The following is a 23,925-nucleotide window of genomic DNA, read 5'->3' as shown; positions in this document are numbered from 1 at the left end:
CCCACTGCAAAATACTTGAGGCCATGTGACAGTGATCATATGTTGATGGTATGAGTGGTCAGAATACCTTTGGAGCAACAAGAAGAATCCAGAGATATTGGTGAGTTCACATAGATGACAAATTACTTAGCAAGAAAATATCAATGGAAAGACTGGTAAAAGTCAGCAGAGAGGAGTGTGTCTTATGGATGAACAAAACTGTAATGCGGTTACTTCCCTTAAAAGGAGTTGTACTCAAGGGCAGTATCTTCATTCAGAGCAAGTTCATTTTGACAGAACTTCACTGAGAAGCACTACAATGCACCACTGGAAAACCAGCTGAGTATTTAGGTGTTTCATTGTGTGTGTACATAAACAAACAAGAAAGTGCTGCAAGCTAATGTCAGCCTTTTAAGGTGGTAATCACAGAAGTATTTATAAACTGATGAATTCACTTTTTGACTGTTGAGGATATTATTAAATATTATGGCATTTTTTTCACCTGTAGTTCAAGTGCTAGAGCTTCCAACCATGAAACCTACTGCCAAAAAAAAAAAAAAAAAAAAAAAAAAAAAAAAAAAAAACAAAAAAAAAACAATTCAACACCACAACACCTGAAGATCTATCTTCTCCCAGTAAAGGCACTACTACGATCTGCATGCAGAGGTTTTCTCAAAATACCACGTGTGCCCTGATTTGTCCTCATAGTTGGAGATGAATCACAACATGCAGTACCAAACCGCTGCTTGTGAGCACGGATGACCATGTGTCTAGAGCTATTAATTTTCAGAGCAGTGTAGATGTTTTAACTGGATGATCCAGAGAAAGTGTGAGACTTAAGTGATCCATCCACAAGAAGGGATGGACAGAAGAACCTGGGAACTACAGGCCTGTCAGCCTGACCTCAGTGCCAGGGAAAATCATGGAGCAGATTGTCTTGGGGCAATCACTGCGCACCTGAACGATGGCCAAGGAATCAGGCCCAGCCAACATGGATTTAGGAAGGGCAGGTCCTGCCTCACCAACCTGATCTCCTTCTATGATCAGGTGCCCAGCCTGGTGGACGTAGGAAAGGCTGTGGATGTAGTCTACCTGGACTTCAGCAAGGCCTTTGACACCGTCCCCCACAGCAAACTCCTGGCCAAGCTGGCAGCCTGTGGCTTGGACAGGAGCACTCTGCGCTGGGTTAGGAACTGGCTGGAGGGCCGAGCCCAGAGAGTGGTGGTGAATGGTGCCACATCCAGCTGGCAGCCTGTCACTAGTGGTGTCCCCTAGGGATCAGTGCTGGGCCCCATCCTGTTCAATATCTTTACTGATGATCTGGATGAGGGGATTGAGTCCATCATCAGTAAATTTGCAGATGACACCAAGCTGGGAGCAGGTGTTGATCTGTTAGAAGGTAGAAGGGCTCTGCAGAGGGACCTTGACAGGCTGGACAGATGGGCAGAGTCCAACAGGATGGCATTCAACAAATCCAAGTGCCGGGTGCTCCACTTTGGCCACAACAACCCCATGCAGAGCTACAGGCTGGGGTCAGAGGAGAGCAGCCAGGTGGAAAGGGACCTGGGGGTACTGGTTGACAGGCGCCTGAACATGAGCCAGCAGTGTGCCCAGGTGGCCAAGAGAGCCAATGGCATCCTGGCCTGCATCAGACATAGTGTGGCCAGCAGGAGCAAGGAGGTCATTGTACCCCTGTACACGGCACTGGTTAGGCCACACCTTGAGTACTGTGTCCAGTTCTGGACCCCTCGGTTTAGGAAAGATGTTGAATTGCTGGAGCATGTCCAGAGAAGGGCAACAAGGCTGGGGAGAGGCCTTGAGCACAAGCCCTATGAGGAGAGGCTGAGGGAGCTGGGACTGTTTAGCCTGGAGAAGAGGAGGCTCAGGGGAGACCTCATTGCTGTCTACAACTACCTGAAGGGAGGTTGTAGCCAGGAGGGGTTTGGTCTCTTCTCCCAGGCAACCAGCACCAGAACAAGAGGACACAGTCTCAAGCTGCGCCAGGGGAGGTTTAGGCTGGAGGTGAGGAGAAAGTTCTTCACAGAGAGAGTGGTTGGCCATTGGAATGTGCTGCCCAGGGAGGTGGTGGAGTCACCATCCCTGGAGGTGTTCAAGAGGGGATTGGACGTGGCACTTGGTGCCATGGTTTAGGTAGTCATGAGGTTTAGGGTGACAGGTTGGACTCGATGATCTTTGAGGTCTCTTCCAGCCTTCTTGATTCTATGATTCTATGATTTTTGTATGGTAAGTGTGACTGAGGATCCTGCATCTGGCAGGCTGTGCTGCCATTCAGTGAGACCTAGACCAGGTGCAGAGTTAGCAGAGAAATTTAATGAAATACAACAAGGACAAGTGCAAAGTCTTGCATCTGGGAAAGAACAGCCCTATATATCAATGTAGCTTGGGGACAGACCTGTTAGAGAACAGCATAGGGGAAACTGACCTGGGGATCCTGGTGGAGAGAAGGACAACCATGAGCCAGCAAAGTACTCAATATCGATGGCATCCTGGGGTGTATTAGAAGGAGTGTGGTCAGTAGATTGAGAATGGTTGTCCTCCCCCTCTATTCTACCCTGGTGAGGCTGCATCTGGAATATTGTGTCCAGTTCTGGACCCCCCAGAACTGGAAGGACTTCAGGGAACTGTTTGAGTCCAGCACAGAGCCACAAAGATGATTGAGGGAGTGGAACATCTCCCTTATGAGGAAACACTGAGGGAGCTAGGTCTCTTTTAACTTCCAGAAGAGACTGAATGGTGACCTTGTTATGTTCATAAATATGTGAAGGTAAATGTGAGGAGGATGGAGCCAGGCTCTTCTCAGTGACGTCCAAAGACAGGACAAGGGGCAATGGGTGCAAGCTGGAGCATAAGAGATGCCATGTAAACATAAGGAAAAACTTTTTCACTGTGAGAGTGACAGAACACTGGAACAAGCTGCTCAGAGAGATTGTGGAGTTTCTTCCGTAGACAGTCAAAATCTGATGCATTCCTGTGTGACCTACTGTAGGTGATCCTGCTCTGGTACTGGGGTTGGATTGGATCATCTTTTGAGCTCCCCTCCAAGCCCTAACATTGTGGGAGTCTATTTATTACCTGTTCAGAGGTAATATTTTAGTTTATTTTCTGTTCTTGTCTGTAATAGAGTTTGACATTTTGCATATTACTTGGATTTAGAAAATTATACAGAGTGTACATAGGAGTACAGAAGGGTTATATAGAGTGTACTTTATGCATCATATATGCTTCCATAGAGATGCAAAGATGTGCACATGCCTGCATACGCAGCACCTAACAAACCTGTTTGTATTAGCCAGCTGCCTCTAGGATGTTTTACTACAGGATTTGCAATCATGAAATGTGATTTCAATAATTTCAGTTAAAAAAAAAAATTCAAATGCAAAATTCAAGACTGTATTTAAAGACATCTGAAGCTGTTGTTTGTGTTGTAACTGGGGGGGTGAGGGTGGAACATTCATATCACAGAATCATGGAATGTTAGGGGCTGGAGGGAACCTCAAGAGATCATCTAATCCAACACCCCTGCCAAAGCAGAATCACTTATACCAGATCACACTGATCCAGATGGGAATATCTGCTAAGAGGAAGACTCTACAAACCCCCTGGGCAGCCTGTTCCAGTGTTCTGTCACTCTCACAGTGAAATGATTCTCCCTCCTGTTTCCATGGAACTTCCTATGCCTCAACTTGCACCCATTGCCCCTTGTCCTGTCTTTGGACATCACCAAGAAGAGCCTGGTTTTATCCTCTTGGCACTCGCCCTTTACATATTTATAAACACAAATGAGGTCACCCTTTAGTCTCTTCTTCTCCAAGCTAAAGAGCCCCAGCTCTCTAAGTTTCTCCTCATAAGGAAGATGTTCCACACCCTTAATCATTTTAATGGCTCTGCGCTGGACTCTTTCAAGCAGTTCCCTGTCCTTGAACTGAGGGGCCCAGAACTGGACACAGTATTCCAAATGTGGCCTCACCAGGGCAGAATAGAGAGGCAGGAGAACGCCTCTTGACCTACTGACCACACCCCTTCTAATACAACCCAGAGCACCATTAGCCGCTTTGGCCACAGGAGCACATTGCTGGCTCATGGTCAACCTTCCATCCATTAGGACCCCCATGATGTTTGCCCCTTCACTGCTCTCCAGCAGGTCATTTGGCTAACATGTTGTCATCCTGACACGTCCTTTAAAGAGAACTGCAGCTCTCGTCATGCCAGGTGACCTTTCAAGTATTTCCTGTGTTCTTGTTGGAGCATGTCAAGTGAAAGAATAGAGATCTCAGCAAAGATGAACATTCAGAATCACTGGGTTCGTGGTCCAGTATTCAGCCACCTGCATAATTACTTTTTAAGTTTAATCATTGTTTTCTATGTTGCAGATTCAGGTTGTAGCTTCTCTTACTATCACTGACAGTGTGATCTCATACCATCACAGACTTCCAAGTCTGTCTTCTGTACACTCAAGTTAGATAGTAGACGACCACTCTTTCAGTCTCTCTGTCTATACACTGTGCATCAGTTTTTGTCCCATAACTGTGTTACAGATGTGGGTTTACTGCAAGTGGTGCAGTGATAAGCTTTGTTTCCAGCAGTGTGGACTGGTCATAAGCATGTGTTCCAAGCAATAGCTGATGAGTGTGCTGAAAGTTAGGTAGTGTGGCAACTGTTTGGTTCTCCATTACTTTCTTCCTAATGTAATATTTGGTTTTTAACAGCTTCTGTGCACTCAGCTGACACCTCCATAAAACTATCAGCTGGAACTGCAAGGTCTTGTCAGTGGATGACAATAGCAAATTTGGACCTGTTCATATGTATGTATAGTTAGGGTGAGTTTCCCCAAATACATCACTTTGCATTTATTAACAGTGAGTTTCATTTGCCATTTTATTACTTGGTCACTGAGTATTGCAAGATTGTGCTGCTTCCCTTTATAGGCAGCTTTTTTTTGAAACTATCCTGAATAATTTTTTTTTATCATCAACACACTTTGTCTCTTCTGCAAGCAGTTTATTAATAGATTAGGTACCTGTAAGTTCCTACTGGAGAAATCTGAACTCTGACAATTCCTAGGCAGGTCAGTCCCACATCTAACCTGTTAGAATACAAGGCAAATTTCCCTTTTGCTCCAAGAAGATCAGTTTTTAGAGTAATTACTTCCTGAAATGCCTTTTCATAAACTTTTTGGAAATCCAGATATGTTCTTCTCTTTCGTGTTGTTCTTACGTGCTTCAAAGAGCTCTCCACAGTGTTACAGGCATTCACTAGCTCTGCTATTTATTACAGTATGTAATAGCTTGCCCCACAGAAGTCAGATTTAGTAAGCTGTAGTGCTTGAAATCCCTTCTTGAGATCACTTTAAAAACTGATGTGCTAAACTGTGGTACCAAAAACCTGTATCACACAGACTTGCCCCTTTCATCACTCCCTGCTGTCCTAATCATCAGTGAATCACCTCTTACTCTATAATTACACTGCATAGTCTATCTAGAGACATCGAAGAAGTATGGCTTCTATAGTAAAAACCTAGTAATATTCTTAGATTACTTTTTTTAAAAATAAAGCAACGAAAAAAACACATTAAAGAGGCATTAATTACCAAAAGTAATGAAAACTAACTTATTGGAAAGAGGGGTTGAGGTTTGGTGTGATGTGACAGACGAGTTACTAGTTGTAAATATCAAAAAAATGCGCTAATGTGTATTTTGAAAAGGACTAGTTATACCAGGAAATGGATTCTGATTTACTATGTAGCTTAAAGTTGGTTTAAGCATCTGGAATAGAATAAATTCCATTCAATTTGTGTCTTCTTAAAAGACCTTTTGTCTTTCAGTCATTTGACCTCATCTGGCAAGTTTTCCTATTTATTTAGAAAACATAGGCTTCAATTGCCAGATTCGTCATGTGATGAGTAACACCATGACAGAATAGAATACTGTGTAAACAGGTCAAAAAGCTTACACTTCAAAAGATTCAAGAAGGTGCTGAGTTTGCTAAAAGCAAAGGAACTGTTGGAGATAATATGCAATCCAATATAAGATATTTAAAAAATAGATTAATTAGATGTGAAGTTGTACTTAAAATCAAGCTGGAAGATTTGATGAAGTCAGTTTCTTTACCTTTGTAGATTCTTTTTCCCTTTTGTCTTTTTCTAAATATGAATGGAACTGACAGTTCCTTTGCTCAGGAGTTCAGAAAGTGATCAGATTTGCTGCTTCTTTTTCTTGCCACTTGTCAGCCAGTAAACGCCAAGTGATTTTGCCTAAAGGCTAAAACCAGTTGTACACTTAAGTTAGTTTACATTATTATAAAACTTAGGTCTTTTCAGTCCTTTGTCTCAATTTCCTAACTCTCCTGCAGCTACGGAAATAGCATCCTGTATATTTGGAGACTTTAATGGAAGCTGAGTGTACTAGAGGCTTGCTACTTAGATGTGTTGCATAAGAGCTGTCGTGAAAACTTGTGCTACTTTTCTCCTGCTTCTCCTGTAATAGTAAAATCCATAAGCAGTGAAGACTTAAGCAATCCCCTAGAAACTGCCCACTGTGTAAGGGACTTGGAGAAATGCATTAGGAGTGGTAGCAGCTTCGGTGTTTCACAGTTAAAAAAGATCACAGTGCTTGTCAGGACGTCTTTACCCTGGGCTCAGATGTTACTTTTTTAGAATATATCTGCCACTGAAATATGGTGGTTTCTGGGGAGTGGCTAGTGTTTTAATTTTTCTTGCATATTATCTTAATTGTGCTTCTCTGTATATCTTCTGTAGAAGGTAGACCTCTTGACATAAAGCATTTGAAACTTGAAGTTCTTCATCCTTACTTCAGAATTTTTGGTCTCCTGCAATTCAATATGCTCAGTGTTACAAAAATTTTGATAGGCCTATATTGGAAACCCAGATATGTCACTCAGACCACAGCTTTTCTTGAGAGATAGTCAGCCATTCTGTGCACATCAGACCATTTTAGGAGCAGAACAGCATGTATGTGGGAGGACAGAAAGCCATCTCCATAGAGTGAGCTGATACTTCCTATTCTGAGCAAATGCCTGGCTCTTCCTGTGTGAAGGCCTGTGGAGGATCAGCTGCGTCACACAGCACTGGGACTTTCCTGCTGGTTCTCTTTCCAAAGCAGATACAAAAGGCAGGAGAGATCAAAGAAGTAAAGTAACATGAAGGATGTTATTCTGTCTTTCATTTTCTCTTGTAACCGTCCAAATCCCCCATCTTGAAATAGTCAAAGGCTGTCTTGACTTTGATTAAATCCTTTCCTTAGATTTCTATCTTAGTTTTATCTTTATCCTGTACTGCTTTTGAAGCTTCAGCTGAGTCCTTGAATACAAAGCTATCAAACAGCTGTGTTTCAACAGGGAGTTCTGTCATTGAAGAGCTTAACAGATTATTTCGTTCTCAGTAAAAAGTTATGAAAGACCTATCTTGATTGGTGGCAAAGAATGCAGGGAATAAATCAGCAGACTGCAAAAAGCAAGTCTATCATTAGGTTATCTTGGAATTTGCACTAGAATGAATGGTTACAGAAAGGCGTTCACCAAAAAAGGGTCAGAGCTTGAGGATTATTTGTGAAAAAAGGTCTGTGAGACTCCATATTAATCTAATAATTCTTTTTTTTTTTTTAAAGGGGAAATCATGTACTTACCTGTCATCGTCTTGATAATGCATCCATACAGTGTTGAATGTATGAGCAGAGTAGTAGCTCTAAATCATGAGAACAAATGCACTAGGCAGGTACAGAGGAGAACCAAGAATGTATTCAGTGTTCGCAGTTGTCCTATCTACTGTAAGGACAGCAGCTGTGGTAGCTCTTCTGGGATTCATTTTATTTGAGGAGATTTTGTGATTGTATTGTTTTCTTATGGAAAGATGTGTTAAATCTAGATCTCTGAGTGTGGTTAAAAGTTATTATACCTCGTTATGTTCAAATTACCCTGACGATTATTAAAAGTCAAGCTTGCAAGGAGCTGTTGTACAGAGTAGATTGCATTTTGCTGTATTTGATGCAATTTTACTGACTGAGGCAGCAGTGACTGAGCAGTCTGAAAAAAACAATCCTCATGTTATGGAGACAAGTTTAAAAGCCAAGTAAGTTTCTAGTGGTCTTTCTGCTTTCAAAAGAGCAAATATTTTTTATGTAATAAATGTAATTCTCTGACCACAGATGCTCAGTCTGCAAAGTGGCTCTTTATAGCATACAGAGGGATTGTTCACTTTCTTCATCAGGGAGAGTTCTGCAGTAGGGAGTTAGCAAGTAAATTTGTTAAGTTTTGAGGCAGGCTTCAGAGAGGAATTAAATGTTCTTTACTTATCATCTTGCCAAGACAGATAAGCCTGTTTTATGACAGCAATCCTTTAAGAAAAGGAGAGAAACTACTTTTTGTCTTGGCTAGGCTACTGAGCCTGTAATCCAGCAGTAAGCACTGCTGACAATGAAGGCAATCCTGGCTGGTGAATGGGGCCCACTAAAGCCTGAAATGCTGCTGCCCACTATAGCCCATAATGTGGAATATTATTAATACCTTGATTTATACAGTCTGCACTCCTTTTAGAGAAATAGGGGGTTTTAAAAATAGTTTGAAGAGATCGATACTAGAAAATGAGTCTCAGGAATCTCTTCCTTTAACTGTGTATCAGCTGAGGTGCCAAAGTGTGGTGTGGTGGTTTGCTTTTCACTGATAATGTATCAATGCTGTTCTGAAGTTGAAATACAAAAGATTGTTGTCTGTCTCAATTTCTGTAAAGCCTTTGACACAGTCCCCCACAACATCCTGCTTTCTAATCTGGAGAGATATAGATTTGATGGCTGGACTGTCCAGTGGATAAGAAATTGGATGGATGATAACATCCAAAGGGTAGTGGTCAACAGCTTGACATCTAGATGGAGACTGGTGACAACTATTGCCCTTCAGGCGTCTGTTCAATATCTTCATAAATTATATCAACAGTACTGTTCAATATCTTCATAAATTATATTAACAGTGAGATTGAATGTACCCTCAGATAAATCTGCAGGTGCTGAGTGCTGTGGTGGTAAGCCCAAAGGATGGGATGCCATCCATGGGGAATGGGCTAAGGAGAATCTCATGAGGTTCAACAACGGAAAGTGTACCTATGTAGGGGAAATTCTCCATATCGATACAGGCTGGAGGATGATGAAATTGAGAGCAGCCCTACAGAAAAGGACTTTGTGGTGCATGTGGATGAGAAGCTGGACATGAGGCAAGTGTGTGCTTGCAGCCCAGGAGGCCAATTGCATCCTAGGCTGAATCAAAAGAAGTTGGGTCAGCAGATCAAGAGAGGTGATTCTGCCTCTCTGCTCTGGAAAGACCTCACCTGAAATATTGCATTCAGCTCTGGAGCCCTCAGCACAGGAAGGATATGGACCTGATGGAGCAGGTCCAGAGGAAGGCCAGAAAAATGATGGTGGGACTGGAACAGCTCTGCTAAGAGGACAGGCTGAGGGAGCTGGGGTTGTTAAGCCTGGAGCAGAGAAAGCTTGGGGAGATCAATAGCAGCGTTCCAGTACCTGATGGGAGCCTACAAGAAGGCTGGAGAGGGGACTGTTTGCAAAGGCCTGGAGTGATAGGATGATAGGACAGTGGTTTAAAATCAGAGAAGAGTAAATTTAGATTGGGTATGAAGAACAAGTTCTTTACTATGAGGATGGTGAAACACTGGAATAAGTTGCCCAGGAGGGTAGGTGAGGCCCCATCCCTAGAGATATTCAAGGTCAGGCTTGATAGGGCTCAGAGCCACCTGATCTAATGGAGGATGTCCCTGGTCACTGCAAGGGGGTTGGACTAGATGACCTTTGGAGGCCCCTTCCAACCCAACCCAACCCATTCTATGGTTCTTATCATTTCATTCAGAAAGGGAGACTATAAAGCATTAGAATTATGCCTTAATAAATGTCACTTTTTAGATCTTCAGCATGTGAGTCCTTATGGTAAGCTTACAAAATTTGTATTGAAATCACTGAAGTGCCAAAATAACTTGTGATGAAAAATAATCAAGAGAGTCTTGCAGAATAAGGAGAAATGATGATAAATTCCAACAGATGGTCTTCCTCTACAGGTAGTTACAATGGAAGACAAAGAGCTGTGCCAAAGAAGAAGGTGCCTCACTTGCCATTTTAGATATGGATCTCTTTATATTGATTTGGATCTAGTTGGAAACTTGTTTCACAACATTAAACTACGTAGATCAGAATGCTCTTTCCTTCCTAATTTAGTTTGCTGTGCCCTAGATTGTTTCAAGCACAGATAAATATCAAGGGACAAAATAATGCCTTGAAATAGTGTTTGATATTTCAATATATATCATTATGTGCAACATATTTTTACTGCACATAAGACAAAACTGTATTTCTGAACATACAGTGATGGATAATTACACTTGTAACATTTTGGTAAATGTTGCAAAGTCAGTATTAGAAAAGTGTTATCCTTGCCTTGTGATAGCATGATATTAATAAATAATAGTAATGTTCTCATCAGTAAAAAAAAAAAAAAAAAGTAACTGTCTGCATTAGTTTAGAGAAGAATGAGCAAAACAAAGATTTACTGATGTTTGTTAATGAGAGATGCAAAGTTCCAGTCTGCCCCTGCCACTAATTTGTTGCTAGATAGACATGTTCTGTTCCCTTCAGTAGGCTCACATTGAGGGCAGTGGGTGTTATGCTGCCTCATTTATTGCAGTCTACTTAACTGAGATCCTAATACATAAAAAACCAGGACAACATACAGCTGGGTAAAGAGCGTTGCTATATAGAGAAAGAGTTGGCAGCTTTTCCTGTCTGAAGTGAAAATAAATTAAATGGTAGGTGGTAGGAGAAAAGTGCCATATGCAGGAATATTAGGAAAGAAGCATTGTTTCCAGAAACTCTACATGTTCACAATGTGGCAATAACCTATCATCCCCTCTGAATTTTTTCAGCTTCCACAATGTATCACTTTATGCTCAGAAAGCACGTTCCTCGCCTGCACCCACAGTGCCGCTATCTTGAAGGGCAGAAAAGGATGCATAGCCAACCCATGAGAAAAAAATTTTCAAGACTTTTCATTTTATGTGTACAGAGACAGAGAACTTGCCTAATTCAGAACTGCACTGTCACTTGTGAGTACACTTGAGCTAGAGAAGTACACCCCAGCCTCTGGACAAAATTTGGAGACAGTCAAAAAAGATCACATCTTACTGCAAGCCAAAACTAGAAGAGAGTAAAAAGAAAGTTTTTCATGTCCCTGGACCAATCACTGGCAATTATTTCTTGCAATAAGTATGTTTTTGAACTATGAAAGTAGTGTTTCAATTAAAGTGCTTGTGGCTATGCTGAAAATCGTAGAATCACCTGGGTTGGAAGGGACTTCTAAAGCCCATCTAGTCCAAGCCTCCTGAAGTGAGCAGGGACATCCTCCACTAGATTGGGTTGCCTGGAGCCCTGTCAAGCCTCACCCCAGGGATGGGGCCCCAACCACCTATCTGGGCAACCTGTTCAGTGCTCAACCACCCTTATTGTAAAGAACTTTTTCCGAACATCCAATCTAAATCTATTCTTCTCTAATTTCAAATCGTTGTTCCTTGTCCTATCACAACAGACCTTTGTAAAACAGTCTCTCTCCATCCTTCTTGTAGGCCCCCTTCAGGTACTGGAAGGCTACTATTAGTCTCCCCGGAGACACCTTTTCTTCAGGCTAAACATCCCCATCTCCCTCAGCCTGTCATAGGAGAGGTGTTCTAACCCCCTGATCATTTTTGTGACCCTCCTCTGGACCTGCTCCAACAGGTCCATGTCCTTCCTGTGTTGAGGGCTCCAGAGCTGGACATAGTACTGCAGGTGAGGTCTCAACAGAGCAAAGTGGCAGAATCGTCTCACTCAAACTGCTGCCAACACTTCTTTTGATGCAGCCCAGGATGTGATTTGCCTTCTGGGCTGCAAGCACACACTGCCTGCTCATGTTCAGCTTCTCATCCATCAGCACCCCAAGTCCTTTTCTGCAGGGCTGCTTTCTATCACCTCCTTCCCTAGCCAGTACTGATAGTGAGAGTTGTTCTGACCTGGCTTCAGGACCCTGCACTTGGTCTTGTTGAACCTCATGAGGTTCACCTGGACCCACCTCTCTGATCTGTCCAGATCCCTCTGGATGACGTCCTGTCCTTTCAGCTTATCAACAGCACAACTCAGTTAGGTGTCGTTTGCAAACTCACTGATGATGCACTCAGTCCCACTCTCTATATCATTTATAAAAACATTAAACAGCACAGGGTCCAGTACAGACCCCTGAGGGACACCACTTGGCACCGCACTCCATCTGGACTTCAAGCCTTTGAGCACTACCCTGAGGATGTAACAATACAGTCAATTCCTTATCCGCTGAACAGTCCATGCATCAAATCCGTATCTCTCCAACTTGGTGAGTAGGGTGTTGTGGGACACCATGTCAGAGGCCTTGCAGAAGTCCAGACAGGTCGCATCCATAGGTCGTCCCTTGTCCGCTTATGCTGTCACTCTGTTATAGAAAGACACCAGGTTGGTAAGGCAGGATTTGCCCTCAGTGAAGTCATGCTGGCTGTCTTTAATCACCTTCCTGTTTCCATGTGCCTTATCAGACCTTGGAGAATCTGCTCTATGATCTCCCCAGGTAGAGTATATTGTATATATCTTTTTTTAAACAGAAGTTTAAAACTGATTATCAAAAGGTTCAAGAATTATGTAGGGTTAAAATAAATTCTATGTGATAGGATTATTGGTGGCTTTCAGTATTCTGATCTGATACTTTGAAAGAGGTGCTACTCGCTGTGGGTGCCAAACACCACCCACAGATTAAGAATAGAGACATCAATTTACTTCATTACTATGGTAACTGAAATGTGGTCCAGTTTCATTTCATCAACTGTATGTTAAAAGCAAAGCTTCTGAAATGGGTCTCCAGACTGCTTCCATCTCTTTTCTTTGAAGATTTTTTTTTCATAGTGTAAAGATTACCTGGTTTGTTCTTTGCAATCCCTATGCTGCAGATTCTTGTTACAGGAACAAGCTGAGTAAAGCTACTAAATGGTGATGCTTCATATTCCACTCTGGGATTCCTCTACAGGTCTTTTTCTTTCATCTCACCTTTTATAAGCTCCTTGGCACTTCTTTCCCCCACAATAAAGGGAGAAGTGCCTTAGGACAAAGCAAGGGTAGGGGAGGAGTGGGAGGAGGAAGGCAAATACTGCTATTCATATTTCAAACTTTTTTGGTTGTTGATAGAAAAATGTATTGTATCTTGACCCAAACTAGCAAGAAATGTAACAGATAGGTTCATTAACCATAAAGTGAGCTTGCTTCTACTTCCCCACCCCACTGAGGAAACATCCACAAGAAACAGGCACAGGACACGGGGCCTCACTGTAGTTGGGCTGATAGACCTGGTACATATATGTGCTCCATCAGAAACACCTTTAAAAGAATCCTTTCAATGACACAGATTTTCAAGTGTGTGTATGCTGAATTCTTTAACACTGGCATCATAAACATGCAGTTGTTTTACACATCTGCTTTATAGTCAGATCTTGTTAGTTGCAGTGGTTGGTGGTGTTTGTCTATCCCAAGGCTGATTAATTATGGTATGTTATCAAGTGGAGTTTGGGGTATGAGTGCAGGCTAGTGGGAATTCATTTTTGCTGGGCTCAGTCAACTCAGGTACATTACTTGTGCTAGGAAAAAGCTGATTATTAGCAGTGAAACATTTACAGTTCACAAGATCCAGGACTCCAGTTCTGTTACAGGTATGCCATGATCTTAGCAAATGGAGAAAAATAAGCTGAGTTGCCCAAAGAAGAGTTTGGCTTTTTGCAAAATTTATTTAAAAAATCCCAAAGATTTGAGATTGTCTGCATCTCCTCTGCATCAAAACTCTGCTTTTCAAAGCTCTACTAAAACCAAGAAATCATGGCTGTATTGTTTAGACACAAAAAATGAATTTCAATTGCTATTACTTCTTTAAAAGGGGGAGAGAGGCAAGTTGAAGCAGACTTGAAACAATTTTAAGTGTTTTAAATGGAGTAGTTGTTTTGTACAGTTCTCTAAAGCTTCTTTCTGTGCCAGAGTCACAGCGTATCACAATACTATATTGTATAAACACAGCAATGTGCATTTAAAATAATCATCACACCTGGTGGAGATGTTCGTCTTCCTGAATCAGATTAGCAGTTCTTATCCACTGAAAGCATAAAGCTAGTGTGGGGTCCCTCCTCCCAAGTTAGTCATGTATGCATTACTTAGTGTTTGCAGTACATATAAGTGAGCTTGGTTTGAAATATGAATGCATTGGTGGTACATGGTAATAAATTCTCTGATGACTGTTTATGGCTCTATGAACTCTACTAACATTTTCTGTAACTAAGGAATCTTGGGTAATTTCCATAAGCATTTTCTTTGTAAAATCCCTTAAACTATGTAATGATATTATAGCTATGATTATTTTCTTTAGCTGATCTTGTCAGCTTTGTTGGGAGTAGAGAATTCACTAACAGTTTTGGAATAGATTGGGTCTTTTTAGTTGGCTGTCTCTATGGGAGTTTGTCATCTTTCTCCTCAGCCCAGCTGTTAATATGATGCATTAGGGTATTGAAACCTACTGAAACCTGGTTTTAGTTTTAGTCAATGTGGTTTGTACTTGCTAGCTAAGCACCATGATGTATTCTCATAGTTGTGGACTCTGATTCATGAAGATTTAATCTGCAGCTGTGTTTCAACAGCAGCTAGTCCACTCATGAGGCATGTGCTTTCATGTCTTAAGTCTGGGTGGTCTTTACTATTTCATTGCAGGTTAAAAGTGGAGATCTTTTTAAAAAGGAGAGTGAGTGAACTTTAGGATAATGGGAAGCATTTAAGTGAGCTTCTTAAGTTATTATGAGTGAGTTTCTTAAGTTATTATGCTATATTTTTTTATGGCACATCTTGAATTGAGAAATTCGTACTGTGCCTTCATGGTTATTGTTTTTTTTCAAATCCAGGATGGGGACATGTGGTGACTACATACTGCATGATTTAGTCTGTGCAAGCTTCTAAGAAATGGCCTAAGTAACAAGAATGAAGTTTTCTTGTTTTATTCTTTTAGATGCAAAGCTTAGCTGGAGGCAGGCAACTAAAGCAGAGCCAGTCTTTCCTGCCTCCATTCTTTATTTGTGTGTTATTACGTTAATAAAAAATGAAGCTGTGACTCAGGGGAGGCAGAGGTTACCCAACTCTGGCTTCTGTCTTCTGGCACAGGAATTGGAAGTTAACAGAGTATATGGGGTTCAATAAATATACGTCTGTAAGTAAATTTGATCAAACTCAAACCATTGTTCTGAGCACCACTGAAGTATATTGCAAATAGTGACATAAGTCCATGCAAATCATAAGTTCTGTTAAGTTAGTGGTTTCATAGTCTATACTAATGCTCTTTAACCCTTACTTCTTGTTTTGAGTGACTAAATGTCAAATTTAATCTGTCACATCATGTTTAAAACACAAATATAGGCCAAAGTTACTGTATGGAATGTTGCAAATGTTGCTTAGTAAACGATGGAATGTACTAAGGTTATTTAGAAATGTGTTGTTATCCTAAATGTTAGGAGTGGTGTCAGCGCTGGTCTAGTGATGTGCTCTAGATCCTCCCAGTGAAAACACAAAAGAACAGCATTACCAATGTCTTTGTTAACCTGGGAATCTGTACTCTGCTTTTTGACTCTGTGAAATATTCTTTATAGAGTTAACTCTTACATTTATGACAGATGTAGGTTTTGCCACTGCCAAGCTCTCAGATAGCTTCTTTGCCTTCCTTTCAGAAAAGACGACGGCGGATTGACCGAAGCATGATTGGTGAGCCTACAAACTTTGTTCACACAGCTCATGTAGGATCGGGAGACCTGTTCAGTGGAATGAATTCGGTAAGCCTGAGCAGAGGAAGAATACTTAGACAGAATAAGGAACACTGTGTATGAGTATTGTGGATGAGGCAATGAATCTTTATGGGATTGAAACCGAGGAACAACTTGTTAGCATCAAAATTCCAAGTCCTAACAGTTTTGTCCTTAGTATTATGGAATCTGATTATTTTAATTCCTATATTTACTGGCAGTACATAGTATATACTGTATATATTGTACAGGTTATGTATAAAACCCTTTTAAAAAAATTTATTTTGATGGCATGTATGAAGTAAAATAGGGGTATATTTGAAAAAATACCAGAATATTTTCGAGAGGACTTCGAAAAGTACATTGAAATTGAGTAGGTTCCATACTGAAATGCTTTAAGCTATTTTAAATATAATTCACATGGAACTTTGAACTCCATAGGTGTTAAACTCTGTAAACTCTGGTTTGTGAGGCACACGAATATTTTTGTGTGTCCTTGTTGAGGTTTTTCTGTACTCTTATAGCCCTATTTGCAGTGTGAACAATTTCCAGAGCGAACAATGATGTCACAGGTGAGGTCCTTGTAGCTTCCTATATATGATGGGATCAATAAATATTTTTATCTCTCTGAAACTGCATAACAGAGGATAAGACAGATAGTGAAAATCAGCTTATGTGGACAGATTTCTTTTCTGCAACTTTGTATTGATGTGAAATGTCGGCATGTTTTTAGGGTCACTTAGATGCAGTCTAGGAAAGGATTGTATGTGGATATCGATGAAAAAAAGTACTTCTTCATCTTAGTAATTATCTTTAAAAGAAAAAAAAATGTTTGGGGAGGAAAATGATGAAAATCACTTCTTCACAAAGTAGAAGGAAGTATTTTGTTGGAGGTATCAGAATAGAGAGCAGAGCTGTAAATGAGATAGTTTTAATGTAAGCAAGTGAGGTTATTTTAGTTCCAAGTAGCTTACAGCTTACTTAGATCAAACACAAACTTTTGTAACTCGGTATGTATTGGAGAAGGGCAAAGACAGAAAATCTGACATGACAAACAATGTACTACATTTTCCCAGAAACAACAACAATGGATTGGAACTGAAACATCTGTAATCACATTAAAGGGACAAACACAGCTTTCACTTCGTAAAATTCAGTTAAAATTAATTATTTAATATAATATATTACGTTAATATTTAAAGCCATTATAAATTGAAATAATACTGTCATAATAAAGTGAGCAGTTTGTTTATTTTTTAAAGCATATCTTTTTACTTTAAGTGTTTGTTTTCTCTCCTGTAAGACCCTTCCTCATTCTCATGCCTGAACTGCCCTGTGTGAGGTTTGTGGTGATTGCCTGAAGCATTGGTCTTTCACCTCAGACTTTGCCCCTGTTTACCCTCACCTTTGTCTTGCTTAATATCCAATTCATCTCCAGATAGCAGGTATCATTTTGATGCCTTTCTGATCCCAGATAGGAAGGGATCTGTATGCAAAAAATAATCCTTCCTTTCTTCTCACTCTCAGAAGCATAAATCTCTTTCCTACTACTTATATCCTGCTACTTCTGTGGTAATACTGTGGTCTCCTTGTTGATTTCTTCAGTGTAAACACCAAGATGATAGCATTAACGTCCACATGTTTTTCTGCTGTTTAATTTCCTTTATGGTATGAACATTACATTCCTTCATGAACCTTCTTGTGCCTTCTCTCTTCTGAATACGTGAAGACCTCCTGTGATTTCATTAGGTTTTCCCATAAATATTTAGTTCTTCATCCACTACCTGCCTTGTGCTTTCTTTCATCAGGGTTGTCTTCATTATATAGCTTTATGATTCTGAGTACAGTAGCATTCTGAGTACTGAAATATTTTGCTTTTTTGACTGACACCTCTGTAGAGAGCCCTTTGCTTTTTTGTCAAAGGTATGCTTAAAGAGTAGGAGCCTTCTATGTAATATTTCTTCCTCATTAATTTTTATTTTACCTTCCTATTACATGGTAAAATGTCTTGTTTTTCTACTTCATATTCCTCATTCTAGTCTTTGATTAGTTTCCCTTGTTTTCTTTCTCAAGGACCATCTGTGGTATTTCCTAGTTTTAAAACAGGGGAAGAAAAGGAAAGGAGAAAATTAATGAGACAGATAAGCAGAACAGATTGCACGATCTTTAACTGGTGCAATCTTCTTTCTCTTCCAAAATCTTTAAAACTTTTTCCTATCTAAATTGGACATGAGAGAGGAATCTTCCTGTTATGTGTCATCAAAGGAAGACAATGACACCTTTGAGAAAGAAAAAAAAAAATGTTTCATGGATATTGCTCTTGTAGCTCAGCCTGCCTCAGAAGGAGGATGCTTCAGAAAGAATACCACCCTATAAGCCTATAATTGTTAGGCTTGCTTTTTGCTTAGTGTTTTCAATATTGTATGTCTCCTGTATAAGTTTTCATATACAAAATGACTACTGAACTGTTTATAAAGTTGCATTTAATTTTCTGTCTTCTCTTCACCTTAGATGTAATAAATACCCTCTGCATTTTAAACTGATTTTTCCTTCCCCACTAACATGAACATCTATATGTGTGACTTCAGTACCAGAGAAATTACTCTAAACTGTAGCAGAAATATTTTGCCTCAAAATTTGTGTTTGTTTCCTTTTTCCTCAAGAATTTCATGTAGGCAAGTTGTCAGGCTGGAAGGTGACATGACCTGGAGATGTTTTTCAAGCTCTTTTTCATTAGAGGCAGGGCTCGTTCAAACGAAATTAATTCTATCCTCAAGTCAGTGTTATGCGTACATGTCGATTATTTTTTTTTTTTTTAAAGGGAAAAAAGATTTAATTCCATCTTCTTTTGTTCCAATGAGCAACAGAAGATGTTTGGTAAAGAAGAAAACCAGCTTGGTGAAATGTGAATGTTCTTAAACACTACCACATGAATGTGGATGAACCTCTCCACACTGCTTCACTGTGTTTATAGTCTCTGATGTCAGACCCACCAGAATATTGGCTTTGAACACTTTTCCCTAAAGAAAAATGTGAATACAGCATTTCTTTCCTGCAGCTGTATCACTTCTGTGAGCAAAGCACCAAGGTAGGAAGTGATTTTACATGACATGGCTTAAATACATAAAAATCATATCTCTTGCACAACACTGCAATATGCCATGGAGCTGAAGACAAAAGATCCATAAACAGGTTCGTTTTTTCATCCTGGTATGAGAAAGTGTCTAAGAAAGAATTGTGCTGATTGATTGTGTTTTGCTTTGCTGTGCAAAAGAATTTCCCTGTAGACAGGGAAGATATCATGCAAGCTACTTGGAAATACTTCTCCAGTGCTGTTTTAATACAACTTTCTAGTGGTGTTTTGAGGTCTTCACGAAGGAGCATACATATAATAATTGCAAGTGATAGCCCTGCAGGCATAGGCTTTGCTACAAACCTTGAATAGATTCTATTGTATGCTTGTTGTTTATTTGTTATGTATGCTCTGGTGTACGGAGAGAAAAAGACCAAACCTTGAAGGTTGGAGTTGTCTTCCTCCAGGCACTTGGAGATTATTAGCCTGACTTATTCAACACAAGCAGGAAAGAACTATGAATTCCCTTCCTTTTTGTTCATAAATGCAATAGAAGCCACAGACGGATGTGCATGTCTTTGTGTATGTGTATGGGGGTTTGTGATGTATTTATTTGCATCATGCTAAAAATACCTTCAAATAAGCTGTTTCCAGGGAAGTTGATGGGTGGTCACTTAAACAGTGAATGCCCTGCCACTTAAAGGAATAGCAGCAAATAAAGAAAGCAGTGTTTACTGTTACATAGACAAATAAAAAATCTTCCACAAACCAAAAGTTTTGTTTTTTCATGTTTCAGAAAGTCCTTTAGTTATCTGAAGTTAGCCATATACTGCAGAAACTATCCAGGTATTCTGTGAGTTGTCTATTATATTTTTAATGTAGTGCTGTCAACTTCTCTGGTTTTATCACATTTGGCAAAGAACATTTTGCACATAACAAGATAAGTTGCCTTAGGGAGTATAATTGGATAGCAGTAAGAGATTTGATTAATTTTTTTTTAGTCATCAAACGCATCAGTGAAAGCCTGCATCAGTCAGTTACCTTTGGGAGAGAGGAACGATTCCAGCCTCAGTATCAGTTCTCATCTTTCCTGCTGAACTGCCTGCAGAAGTGAAAATTCCATCAAGCTTACACTGCACGTCTTCCTGCAAAAGTAGTGTAGCTTTAACAGTAAAGGAGCGTTTGAGAACCAAACCTGAACAAGAATAAAATTGGAAGCGAGAAGACGCTGTAGCTCACTAACTGCCTTTGTTTATTCTGTCTCCAGGTCAGCTCAATTCAGAACCAAATGCAGTCCAAGGGAGGATATGGAGGTGGGATGTCTGCAAACGTTCAAATGCAGCTTGTAGATACAAAAGCAGGATAACCTTGGGGATACTTTTCCAGTAAGTACTGTGCTCCACTTTTTAGGCACTGTTGGAGTACTTGTGAGAGCAATCATAATACTTCATACTTACTTGGATGTGTCTCAGTGATGCCCAATTCTAAAATGCATTTTGGAGTAAAAAAAATCAATATCATACAAGCATGTGACTTTTTTATGCAGTGAACAAGAGATTGTCCTGACTGCATCAATCTGTCTGCAGGCTCCTTTTATACCTAAGATGAATGATATTGTAAGGAAGTCTTCCAAAGTTGTATCACAACGTTCTTCTGAAATTTATGTGATTTGGGTACATATTTATGACAGCTCTATCCATTTAATAATAATATGTATGGTGTGAAATTAGCGAATACCAATGTTACAGGAAGAAGATGGTCACTCAGAATGTTCAGAACTCAATGTGTTTTCTGTCTTCCAGGTTTACATGAGTTCCTGTATCTTCTTTCCTGTGTGCCCTTTTTTGCCTTGGTGACTGCTTTCTGTGCTCATGATGAGAGAAATGATGGCTCGTTGTTCACCTGTTGTGATTACTCCAGTTCAAAGTTGCTGTTCTGCTCTGATGATGCCATTTATCAGATTGGTCCAACTGTGCCTTTCAGTGGCATGCACACATTGGCCTTTACCAGAATCATGGTCATAGGACTGTTTAGAATCGGGTTTAGCTTTTTGTTTGTTTTAAATTAAAGCACCAACCTTAGCTTTCCTCATCCTTCACAAATACTAATGCGCAACATTGTGTTGCTCTTTAATCTTTTACATCTTTTATCCACTCAAGTAATCTAGAAATGAGTGAGTTTACGTTACTGTCTTCAATCATCTATCATTCATACCGAATTTTGCAGGTTCTGGGACCTGCAAGCACAAATGATTATTTCATAGGAAATCAGCAAAGCAGACGACTGCATGCTTTGTGAGGTTATATTGTATGGTGGCCTGCTTGGTGCTAGAAGAGGAAAAATTAAAATTGCTTAATGCAGACTGGTGAAAATTTTTGCTGTTGGCACTGAGTCGTGCCTGTTTCTGAAAAAGGACTTTCAGTTTATCTATTTTGGAGTTACGTTGTTATTTTAGTTTTTATCTAACTGGTCTTGAAATAATAGAGAGAGCTTGCATTTATGAGGCATTTGTTGTAAATTTTTAGTATATTTATTTTAAAAGAGCTGACCTTGAGACTGTAAACCAGTGTAGTACTCTATCTAGATGTTGTGGAAGCGATTTAGTCTATTTAAAAAAGAAAAGCATCATGTTTGCCTGCTATTCTTACTTTCTACAGTTTTTCTTAATTTTAGGCTGTATGGTCATTCCCAATAGCAGCATGTCAGACTGTCTGCAACATTAGCTGAAAAGGCTTTGTAGACCTCTCTGAGTAGTTGGCAGTTCCTGTGTACTAATTATTTTGGGGCCGTGGAAGTTGCTAAGAGGAACATACTAATCTGGCTGAACTGATGCCAATGAAAACAACATACAGGGTGACTTTTTAACTAAGTCAGTAAAATGCCTTTAGCTCAGGTTCCAAAGCATGTTTCTTTCATACTTTGAGAAACTGTGTTTTAATATTGCACTGTTTTCAGATCCCTTTTTTCCCTTCCCTCTTGATCCTTTGAGAGAAGTAAATGATTTTAGTCCTCATTAAGTTCTTATGTTTAAAAAACAAAACAAAAACAAAACCCTCCCCCCAAAACTAACATCCAAACAAAAGAGGCATGACTGAGCCTAGTCAGATCCATTTTTATATGTAAACACTTATGTTTACTTACGTGTTACAGCATGCGTTCATAAATACAGATCATAGTCATAAATGATTCTTTATTCTTTTTCCATCCTTTCCCTGATTTCTTACTGCAAAAGCTGTCTTATCAATTTAAACATGTATGAACCTACCTACTTTTCTCTCTGTTTGTGAACAACATAGAAAATACAGGGCCATGGAGGTAGTTTGCCTTCCCTAATTTTTATTCCAGTGGTGGGTGTCAATTATCTGGTTAAATAGTTCAAATTAGGTTGGATAGTCTTCACCAATAAAGGTACTGATTTATGACAACAGAACATGAAGACATTCAGTTTTCTGGATGCATAAACACATAGCAGTGCAGTGATACATTTTTAATTTTTTTTTTTAGGGTCAACGTTTCCAATGCCACTTTATCAATGAGTCTTAAATATACTATGGTTACAAAATTATTTGAACTTTGTCATTGGTAATAGCAGCGTAAACCTGCTTGCCAAACCTATCTCGATCTTGTCAAAATGTTTTCAGCTCAATAGCCAGGAAAAAGAAATTAACGTATTTTTATGACATACATTTTTTTTTTACATTGTGTTCATTCTTGAATAAAGCCAGTTTGGTATTGGGTTGTAGATATTGAAAGGAAAGCGTTGACTTTGATTCAGTAAATGTTTCTTTCAGTTGGTGGCCTACCCTTTTTCTTTTTCATAAATTACATTTGCATTAGAAAAACATTTGCAGTCTACAGATAAATTTGTGGTCAAAATTCTCTGAAGAGTAACCTCCTAGTGTCAATAAGGAATTTGCAGGCTTGAGGTTTTTTCATGCCCTTGACTCTTTTGTTGCCAAGAGGATTAAGCTGTAATTTTACTGGCAGTTCTTTTGCATTGATTTTAGCATGTATACTTGGGGATTCTGCAAGGATTCTTCAAAGGAAGAGTTCTTGAAAAATAAATTTGAAACCTTCATGTACAGGATTTCTGTCCTTTTCACTGTGACGGATATGTGTGTTACTTTCTTGATTGTGATGCAAATTTGTATGACTAATCATTGTAATATGCACATCTGCATTAAATATACCTGTAAGGCACAATATTGTCTACTCTGTATTTGGCTTAGTTTTTATATTTGACATTCTCAAAAGTTAAATCATTAAGCATGGATTTGCTACTTTAAACTGCATGACAATTTGTTCAAAAGACTGATAAAGAACTCTTCTGCTCATGACAAATTCTTGAAATTGCCAGTTGAGGTAAAAAGTTAGTTCTACGTGAAAAGAAAGATAATGCCATGATATATCAATCATCTAAAGAGTTATTTTCTTTAATTGTTGAGGTTATAGAACCTTATACTGTTTACAAAAGTGTCTCTTGAAAAGCATATGTTTTAATAAAAACATCTACAAAAATAAAGGGGTTTGACCTCTTAAAGAAAGAGCTAGCTTTGTTTCACCTAGTCTTTACTCTGCCCAAAGCAGTTGCATGAGTCTGTTAATCCCTTTTGTGGCTTTTATAAGTGAGAAGGTGCTGCATTAACAGCCAAGTCTCTGAACATAGCCTTAGTCTCAAGTAGCAGTGCTCTCTGCCATGATTTCATATACCGAAGAGAACCCCACCCTTCAGATCCAGGAAATTAAATTATTAGGGCAAGATTTCCTATCTACATAATGACACATTCTTACTATACATGTTTCATCACAACATAGTTATTCTAAATTCAGTGTTCTTTATTTTTTCGCTGCAGGGGAAGAGAGTCGATTAAATACAATAATGATTTTCAAAGTCTCATTTTAAAGCTACTGCTTTTTCCTCTGTGTGGATGTGAATAAGGCCCCATCCTAGTGGAAAGTGATGGGTTTT

The 23,925-nt window shown here is 39.6% G+C and overlaps 1 protein-coding gene across 2 annotated transcripts in view; it reads left to right on the top strand.

The window, feature by feature from the left end:
* The window catches only part of CDC42SE2 (CDC42 small effector 2), a 93,968-nt gene extending 70,615 nt beyond the window's left edge, over positions 1–23,353 (top strand). For both annotated transcript variants that reach the window (XM_054397434.1, XM_054397435.1), the window contains exons 3-5: positions 15,812–15,913; positions 20,224–20,341; positions 20,759–23,353. In XM_054397434.1, the coding sequence (XP_054253409.1) occupies positions 15,812–15,913; positions 20,224–20,322 (201 nt within the window). In that variant the 3' untranslated portion in view covers positions 20,323–20,341; positions 20,759–23,353. The remainder of the gene's footprint in view (positions 1–15,811; positions 15,914–20,223; positions 20,342–20,758) is intronic.
* Positions 23,354–23,925: the final 572 nt, after the last annotated feature.

Source organism: Indicator indicator, chromosome Z (genome assembly GCF_027791375.1).
Source record: "Indicator indicator isolate 239-I01 chromosome Z, UM_Iind_1.1, whole genome shotgun sequence".
Lineage (NCBI taxonomy): Eukaryota > Metazoa > Chordata > Aves > Piciformes > Indicatoridae > Indicator > Indicator indicator.
The sequence above is the reverse complement of the archived record's forward strand: the minus strand, read 5'-3'. Positions and strand labels throughout refer to the sequence as shown.